The 9488-nt window shown below is 53.9% G+C and overlaps 1 protein-coding gene across 1 annotated transcript; it reads left to right on the forward strand.

The window, feature by feature from the left end:
• The first annotated feature begins 7282 nt into the window (after nt 1-7282).
• Nucleotides 7283-9071, forward strand: Aanat (aralkylamine N-acetyltransferase). The gene is made up of 3 exons (XM_042665491.1): nt 7283-7445; nt 7818-7972; nt 8766-9071. Exons 1-3 carry the CDS (start codon nt 7283-7285, stop codon nt 9069-9071), a joined length of 624 nt encoding a protein of 207 aa, XP_042521425.1.
• Nucleotides 9072-9488: the final 417 nt, after the last annotated feature.

Below are 9488 nucleotides of genomic sequence, written 5' to 3' on the forward strand. Positions count from 1 at the left end.
CAGCCCTGGGTCATTCAAGGCTCATGGGCCCTTGGGGTTCAAAGAGGCTGTCCTTGCACCGGTGCTCTGGGAATTACCATTGGCATCGCCCAAGGTCACCATGTGGTCTACTCCAGATAGAGACGCAGACCAGCCGGTCCTTGGCCTCTCCTCCTCTGGCTATGGGTTGCATTTCAGCAGGCAAAGCTCTCTGCTGGCGACAGCTACAAGAATGAGCAATGGCAAAGGTTCAGGACTGGCGGATGCCTCCTTCCTGAAGATCCAATGTGTCAGGTCCTCTAAGAGATCGATGGGGCTGCACATTTAACCAGGCTACTCTGTCTGCTGCCAATTCCCCAGACACCTGGCCAGAGTCTGCAATCTCTTCAGGGCCACTTTGGTCGCTTCTCCAAGGTGACCAGCCACAAGTACAGAGTGGACTGTGCATCTCCTCCACCAGTTTCTCCTCCAGGAACCTCATCCTGATGGATGGCAGCATCACATCCCCTGGGTACCAACCTGGCACACAGCCCTCATCCTCAAGCTCTGCGTGCAACCAAAGCCCAAGTCTTGGCCCCTTTGTCCCTTCTCACACCAGTCACATCCCATGAGGCTGTTCCACCAGGATAACTCCCAGGGGTAGAGTGCTTGCCTAGCAGCTATGAGGCCCCGTGTTCAATCCCTAGTACCAATAAATAAGTACACATTAGGTTTTTTTTCTTTGTCAGTCGTAGGGCCTGAACTCTGGGCCTGGGCGCTGTCCCTCAGCTCTTCAGCTCAAGGCTAGCGCTCTACCACTTGAGCCACAGCGCTACTTCTGGCTTTTTCTGCTTATGTGGTGCTAAGGAATCCAACCCAGGGCCTCATGCATGCAAGGCAAGCACTCTACCACTGAGCCACCTTCCCAGCTCCCTACACACTAGATTTTGAAAACAGTCCAGTTTCCAGACCCAGAGTTCAAGCCCCACAACCAAAAAAAAAAAAAAGAAAGAAAGAAAAGCTCCTCCTAGGGTGGGCAGAGGCTGTGGTTGAATGTCTCATTCCCCTATGTCCCTGTGTCTGTTCTGCCAGCTGCTCCCTCAAAGGGGTTGCTCAGAGCTGCGTCCAATCAACACCTCCATGCAGATCTCAGAGTCTTCCTGAGAAAGCCAATCTGCATAGCCACTGGTGCCCTTGTGGACCTAGGAAACTAGAGACTGGAGGTTGGAGTTTGGAGCTAGGTCACCCACCTGCTACCAAGGACCCATAACTGCTGGCAGGTGCCAGTAGATGGGCCTGGCACACTGAGCATGATTGTTAAGTGAGCCAGGGGTGGGTGGGAGAGAATGAAGGGTCAGGTACAAAAACCTCCAGGGCTAGAGAGGTAAGGGAGACATACTATCTGGAACCGTGGGGCAGGATGACTTGTTGGACACAGTGGATGTATCAGAGAAATGGGAGTAGTGAATTAGTTACGGATTGAAAGGGAAGTATAAAAACTGGGCACTGGTGGTTCACACCTGTAATCCTAGCTACTCAGGAGGCTGAGATTTGCGGATCGTGGTGCAAAGCCAGCCTGGGCAAGAAAGTCTGTGAGACTCTTTATCGCCAATAAAACTACTCAAAAAAGCTGGAAGTGGTGCTGTGGCTCAAGCGGTAGAGCGCTGGGCCTTGAGCAAAAAAGCTCAGGGACAGCGCCCAGGCCCAGAGGTCAAGCCCCAGGATCAGGAAGGAAAGGCAGAAAGGTTGAGATATCAGGTTCTTCTTGAACCTTTGTGAGAGTGACTCCCCTTGCTTGAGGACAGTGACTCTATGGGTGTTTATTCCACCTTCCCTAAAGGAGAAGCCGGAGCCGGGGCTTGGAGGATGCCAGGAAGGACGGTGCGTTGGGAGGGGAGTGCTTCCCAGCATTGCACGGTTTATCATTTCAGCAAGGACTCCATGCGTTGGTGTGAACACACTGCTAGCGTGGCTTTGGGGACCTGGTTGGCCCAATGCTGAAGACCCTCCATGAATCCCCCTCAACTAAAGACACGTGCGTCATCCAAGGCTGGTGCAGAACAAGAAGGCCTCCTCAGCCTTGATCTCCAGAGCTCTGCCAAGGGAGGCGTCCATCAACCCCAGTGTATCATGATCAACTTCAGCTTTTCCCTTCGTCCAGCTGTGTTCCTTTCTTCCCGGCAGGGGGCGCTCCCAAGAGCGCTTCCCACTACACCGCAGGCTTCCGCTGCTGCCTGTGGTTCCCCAGGAACTACAGGAAGACAGAAAGACCTTACGGAAAAATGAGTGCAGCGCGGGGTCTGTGGGTGCAGACTTCAGACGTAGAGGAAAGGCTGAATGAAGCCACCGTCAAAACCACCAAGAGGAAATGCAGCTGTGGCTCAAGTGATACAGTGTGAGCCTTGAGCACAAGTTGCTCAGGGACAGTGCCCAGGCCCTGAATTCAAGCCCCAGCTCCAGCATACCCAAAAACACCACACACACACACACACACACACAATCACTAGAAAACACAACTATTTGCACAAGTGCCCGGATGTAGGGCTGTCTTCACTGCCCTTCAACGGTTGTCAATGCTGGACACAGAAAACCGGGGTGTCTGAGGCACTGTCTCCTGCCCGGAGGATGTACTCCAATGGGGCACCAGGCCCTTTGTAAGCTGATGCAGGATTGGTAACCAGAGAGAGAGAGAGAGAGAATCTCCAGGCCCTGGCTATGTCCATGGGCTATCATGGGGCCTCTGCCCACCTCTACCTTGTTTCCATTTAGGCAACTTCTTTGCATTTGGAAATCCTTCTCTTCCAGGAGAATATTTGTTTTTTTCAGTGTTGGGAAGCCCAGGACTTCGGCATGCCAGATTAGGGCTCGTCCCCCGAGCCACACCCCCAGCCCTTCCAGGACTCCTTGTTTTTGTCAGTTCTGGGGCTTGAACTCAGGGCCTGGGCACTGTTCCTGACTTTGTACTCAAGGCTAGTGCTCTACTACTTGAGCCAAAGCGCCACTTCAAAGACTTTCATGGACTTTCCTTCCTGGGATGGCTTTAAATCATGATCCTCACATCTCAGCCTCCTGAGTAGCTAGGATTACAGGTGTGAGCCGCTGGCACCCAGCCTTCCAGAAGAACATTTTTTTTTAAATTGTATTTTTGTTGTTGTCAATACCGGGGATTGAGCCCAGGATGTTGTATTTGCTAGGCAAGCCCCAGAAGGACTTTAAAAAAGGCACCAGGAAGCTGGGCCTGGTGGTATACACCTGTCACTCCACCTGCTGGGAAGGCAGAGAGACTGGAGGCTCTCTATCTGAGGCCAACTCAGGTAAGAGCATTGACACTCTGCCTTAATGGGGCTAAGGGGCCACCTGGTTGGAAAGTATTAAGAGATCTTTTCCCCATTGGCACTGGCATTTGCTGAGACTGACTGCATGTCCCCTGGGCTCTGGGATGTGTCTTATTGCTATCTCAGGGCCTTAACTGTCTCCTTGTTAATGGTCCTCCTCCAGCCAGCAGTAGACACAGCCAAAGCTCCACCCACAGTGTGTCTGTGGTGACACAGGACCCTTTCTTTCACGAAGCAAGTTTTCCAAGGTTTTTCAGGTCGCAGAGTCTATCAGCACTGCATTCCTCTTCATGGCTGCATTATAGCCCGTCATGTGCTTACACCACGATTATTTAGCCTTTCCTCCCTGGAAATGACATTGACTTTGTAAAATAGACTTTATGCTGGTTGCTGGTGGCTTATATCTGCAATCCTAGCAACTCAGCCCAGGCAGAAAACTCTATAAGATTCTTATTTCCAGTTAGCTAGAAAAGAGCCAGAAGTGGAGCTGTGGCTCAAGTGATAGAGAGCCTGCCTTGAGCAAAAAAGCTAAAGATAGCCAGGTGTTTATGGCTCACGCCTATAATCCTAGCTACTCAGGAAGCTGAGATCTGAGGATCACAGTTCAAAGACAGTGGTAAAATGCTTGCCCTGCATGCATGAAGCCCTGGGTTCAATTCCTTAGCACCACATAAACAGAGAAAGCTGGAAGTGGCACTGTGGCTCAAGAGCTGAGGGACAGCACCCAAGGCCCAGAGTTCAAGCTCCATGACCAGAGAGAAATAAAAAACCAGGTGAGATTGGGAGGCCTAGGTTCAAGCCCCAGTACTGGAACAACCACAACAAAAACCCAGCATGGAATCCACAGTCTTGCTTTTAGGCCATTGCTACGGCACTAGTGCTGTGCACTTGGGGCCTGGGCACTGTCTTTGAGCTTTTTTGTGCTTCATTTGTCAATATTTTTTTTGTTTGTTTTGTCAGTCGTGGCTTGAACTCTGGGTCTTGATGCTGTCCCTCAGCTCATGGCTAGCGCTCTACCACTTGAGCCACAGTGCCACTTTTGGCCTTTTCTGCTTATGTGGTGCTGAAGAATCAAACCCAGGGCCTCATGCATGCAAAGCAAGCATCTACCACTGAGCCACCTTCCCAGCCAGCCCCTTGTCACTCTTATTACAGAATAATGTGTCTTTTTTTTTTTTTTTTTGTCAGTTGTAGGGCTTGAACTCAGGAGCCTGGGTGCTGTCCCTGAGCATTTTTTGCTCAAGGTGAGCACTCTACCACTTTGAGCCATAGTGCCACTTCCCATTTTGTGGTGGTTAATTGGAGATAAGAGTCTCATGGACTCTCCTGCCCAGGCTGGCTTTGAACTGTGATCCTCAGATGTCAGCCTTCTGAGTAGCTAGGATGACAGGTGTGAGTCAACGGCACCCAATGCTATTTTGTGCATACTCACAGTCTTTTTATTGTTGTTGATGCTATTTGTTTCCAGTTTGGAATTTTTTTCTTTTGTTTTGTTTTTGCCAGTCATGGTGCCTGAACTCTGGGCCTGGGCACTGTCCCTCAGCTCTTCAGCTCAAGGCTAGTGCTCTACCACTTGAGCCACAGCGCCACTTCCAGCTTTTTCTGCTTATGTGGTGCTGAGGAATCGAACCCAAGGCAAGCACTCTACCACTGAGCCACCTTCCCACCCCCCAGTTTGGAATATTTTTTAAAAAGTGTAGCTAGGCTGTTCACAATCACTAGGATATGGAAACAACCCAGATGTCCCTCCACAGATGAATGGATCCAAAAATTATGGTATCTATACACAATGGAATATTATGCAGCCATTAGAAAGGACAAAATAATGGCATTTACAGGGAAATGGATGGAGCTAGAAGAAATCCTGTTGAGCGAGGTAAGCCAGGAGCAAAGAGACAAACGGCACATGGTCTCCCTGATAAGTGGATGTTAAATCCAAAACATTAGGTGATACGACAAAATTAGCAAGGCTTAAGAAACAAAGGACTTCCACTCATCTGGTCGAAGCACTACTAAATAACCCCATGCTGCTGATCACATATATGGTGTATATGTGCACACTGGAGGGAAACCAGGAGGAGGACACAGAACTAGAGGGAATCAGGGAAAAACATACACCAGCGGGACCCACCAGCTGCACTGGACGTTGATCAAAATGAACTAAGCATCTCAATGGCAGCGATGGGAGGGAGGGAGCAGCTGACGCTATGCAAAACAAAAGAAATGTACATATCACCCAGTGTGGAAGAAACAACTGTATCGCAAAGCTCATAAACTCATAAATGTTATGGACCCTGATAGACAATTTGCCCCATGAAAGTTAGAATGTGTGACTTCAACTAAGCATTACTATCTACAATACTGTGAAATTTGGGAAATTATGCAATTACTTAATCACAACAAAGAATTTGGAAAAAAAAAAAAAAGTGCAGCTAGGAACCTCTCTGCTTTTTTCTTTTCTCTTTTTCTGTGTTTCTAGTACCAGGGTTTGAACTCATGGCCTCAAGCTCACTCAGCTTGCTTGATCTACTGGCACTCTACTACTTGAGCCATGCGTCCAGCGCTTTGCTGGTTCTTTTGGAGATGGACTATCCTGCCCTTTCAGTGTTTGCCTCTGTTTCCAGCTCTGTTAGAAGAGGTTCTTCTCGGGCACAAGGGCCCGGGTGTGGGCTGCAGGAGTTTACTTAGCCAGGGCTTGGCCTGTGGCTATAAATGGTAGCATGGCTCCGGGGCAGCTTAGACAGGAAAGACCTTCAGTGGCGTGGGCAAGCTGGCCTCTGAGAGATGGAGGGATTGTTGATGCCCAACCAGTTAGGGACAGAGCAAGGATTAGAGCCAGACCCCCTGAGGCTTAGCCAGCCTTCCTCCTCAAACCCCAGGGTCTCAGGCAGCTGCTGGTAATCCCTCTCTATCCACCTTGCCAGTGCTGACGCTTGCTCTCAGCAGGACAGGGCCAAGGCCCAAAGCTGCCAAGCCCCGCTGGCATCATTCTGCCTGGCAGAACGTGGGGAAGCAGGTTTGGAGGATTAGAAACTCCTGAGTACAACATCAGACGCCACCAGGGAACACTGACTGCTCCAACGGTCTCAAATTCCCCTGGCTCATGAGCCTGTGGACCACTGGCCCTGTGGATGGGATGCTGGGATTCCTCCCCATGGTAAGTGCCTTTGAAGGCAGAGGGAGGGATGGCCTCTAAGAACTGGTGACTGTCACAGGACAGACTAGGTGCCCACATGACACATCTGATGAGCCAGGAGTGGAGCACGGGGTGTCCCGTGGGCTCTCCATGCCTGTGCCTTGCTGTTCCCCCCCTTTCCCTCCCTCCCTCCCCCCCTCCCCCCTCCCCCCCCACTCCCCGGGCAGCTCCTAACTCCCTCAAACTGGTCCCATCCCCCATCTGGCCTGATTCAGGCTGAGGCCCTCTGAGTAAATCTGGAGACTCCTGAAGGACCGACTTTGACGAAAGGGCTTTTTCTGCAGCGCTGAGGGCAGAGTCTGCGGAAGCCGCTGCCAGCCCCACGGTCTGACGCAACACAGAGGTGGAAGATCCCTGTGGGCAGGTCAGCCAAGGGGCGTGAACTGTGATGCGGGGAGCGAGGGCCTGGGCACCCCTGGATGCGTGGAGGCTTAGGTGCTTCCCACGCCTTGTTCCCCTCGGGCAGTGGTATTGGGGATCTCCAGCCTTGCTCACCCCACCCTGCTGTCTCCTGAGGCTCAGATGCCCCCAGACAGCAATGGACCTAGAATCTGTTCTCTGGCTGTTGTCTCTTGGGGAGACGGCATCCACGTCCGTGGTTCCTGGACGCTGCTCTGGAGACCAGGTCTTAGACAAGGGGCCCATTACTTTGGCGGGCAGGGGATCAGCCCAGAAGAGACTAGATGTGCTGTCTCCTTGGAGATGAGGCCAGGCCCCTGCTCTCACTCTCCTGACAGATCGGTACTGAGGTCCTTCCGAAGCTGGGGTGCCCAGGGAAGTACCAACAACCGGAATGAACACGTTGAGCATCTGCCCCTTGAAACCCGAGGCCTTGTGCCTACCACCTGGGGTCTCAGAGTCCCCTGGCTGCCAGCGGCGCCACACACTCCCTGCCAGCGAGTTTCGCTGCCTGACCCCCGATGATGCCGTCAGCGTGTTTGAGATCGAGCGGGAAGGTGAGCAGCCCTGTGGGATGGGGTAGGGAAGGGTGTCCCAAGCTGTCCTGTCTTCCCAGGTCTTTTATCCTTGAGGGCTTGGTCCCAGATCAGACCATGTATGTGTTCCAAGAGGTGGGATAGCTGGGTGCTGGTGGCTCATGCCTGTCATCCTAGCTACTCGGGAGGCTGGGATCTGGGGATCCCAGTTCAAGGGCAGCCTGGGCAGGAAAGTCTGTGAGACTCTTATCTGAAATTAATCACAGAAAAAAGCTGGAAGTGTACTGTGGCTCAGATGGTAGAGTGCCAGCCTTGAGCAAAAGCAGCTCAGGGACAGCGTCCAGCCCATGGCCAGTGACAGTCACCCCGCCCCCTGCGCTCACCCCTTCACAGCCTTCGCCTCTGTCTCGGGCGCCTGTCCCCTGCACCTGGGTGAGATCCGGCGCTTCCTCACCCTGTGTCCAGACCTGTCCCTTGGATGGTTCCAGGAGGGCCGCCTTGTAGCCTTCATCATTGGCTCCCTTTGGGACCAGGAGAGACTCACACAGGTGAGGGCGGGGCGGGGCTGTGGCACCCAGCGCCGGGAATAGAGACTGGCCAGGCAGAGGCTGCGCCACTATTCCTCCAAACCGGAGATAAAACCTAGGCCACGGGTCCCTCCCAGAGCAAGAGAGCTTAGCCCAGCCCCTTGCGGTCTGGAAAGCCTTCTGAGGCTTTCTCCAAAAAGCTGGGGGTGCTGGGCGCCGGTGGTTCACGCCCGTCCTCCTAGCTACTCAGGAGGCTGAGATCTGAGGATCCTGGCTTAAAGCCAGCCCCGGCAGGAAGGTCCACAACTTTTTTTTTTTTTTTGGGTCTGGTCGTGGGGCCTGAACTCTGGGCCTGGACGCTGTCCCTCAGCTCTTCAGCTTAAGGCTAGCGCTCTACCACTTGAGCCACAGCGCCACTTCTGGCTTTTTTCTTTTTGCTTATGTGGTGCTGAGGAATCGAACCCAGGGCATCAAGCATGCAAGGCAAGCGCTCTACCACTGAGCCACCTTCCCAGCCCTCCATAAGACTTGTATCTCCAATTAACTATCAGAAGTAGAGCGCTCACCTTGAGCTGATGAGCTGAGGGACAGCGCCCAGGCCCAGAGTTCAAGCCCCACAACCAAAAACAAACAATCCCCCCCCCCCAAAACAAGCTGGGGGTATAGCTCCCAGCTTATGGCCTTCCTTGGGTGGGAAGAGAGGCCTGACTGCTGGCACTCAGGGCCTGCACGTCCAGCCTGGGCAGGGCGGTGTGCTGGGGAGAGGCAGGTGTCAGAGCAGGTGATCGGGACACCTCTCCTCTGTGGCCCGCAGGAGTCCCTGACGCTGCACCGCCCCGGAGGCCGCACCGCCCACCTGCACGTGCTGGCGGTGCACCGCGCCTGCCGGCAGCAGGGCAAGGGCTCCGTCCTGCTGTGGCGGTACCTGCAGCACCTGGGCAGCCAGCCGGCCGTGCGCCGGGCAGTGCTCATGTGCGAGGATGAGCTGGTACCCTTCTACGAGAAGTTCGGCTTTGAGCGCGTGGGCCGGTGCGCCGTGGCCGTGGGCCCCCTCACCTTCACGGAGCTCCAGTGCTCGCTGCGGGGCCACGCTTCCAAGCGCAGGAACAGCGGCTGCTGACCGGGCTGCGTGCCTGGCTGCGGAAACCCATCCCCCTCCTCCTGATGAGTTTCCCCCACCCCTCCCCTCCCCTCCCCACCCTTGGGCCCTGACATCAGGGACAAGCAGGAACAGGATGGGGGACAGTCCAGGGGTTGTGCCATGGTGGCAACCCCAGGGCAGAAGGGTGACTTCCCCTCCCACGCGGGCTCCCCGGCCTCCCTTCCCTCCTGGCCACCCCAGCAGCCCCCACCCTGGCTCTTCTGCCCACAGCAATACAGCAATTATATCCTCAGTCCCTCTGTGGTGGCTTGCTAGCATGTTGTAGCTTGTGAAGACACAGACACAGGAATGGACATGCTGGGGTAGACCCCCTGGGAGAGGCCATCCCTCACCTCCCTGGAGCACTGGCAGAGCACTTGGGGTGGAAGACCCCAT

This window comes from Dipodomys spectabilis, unplaced genomic scaffold, assembly GCF_019054845.1.
Source record: "Dipodomys spectabilis isolate Male_0828 unplaced genomic scaffold, ASM1905484v1 ptg000329l, whole genome shotgun sequence".
Classification (NCBI taxonomy): domain Eukaryota; kingdom Metazoa; phylum Chordata; class Mammalia; order Rodentia; family Heteromyidae; genus Dipodomys; species Dipodomys spectabilis.

Bases quoted from the DNA above. Each gene is read 5' to 3' on its own strand.
- Aanat (XM_042665491.1), top strand. From the start codon at position 7,283: ATGAACACGTTGAGCATCTGCCCCTTGAAACCCGAGGCCTTGTGCCTA. The intron at 7,446-7,817 runs GTGAGCAGCCCT...ACCCCTTCACAG, and splicing joins GTTTGAGATCGAGCGGGAAG to CCTTCGCCTCTGTCTCGGGC. The intron at 7,973-8,765 runs GTGAGGGCGGGG...TGTGGCCCGCAG, and splicing joins ACCAGGAGAGACTCACACAG to GAGTCCCTGACGCTGCACCG.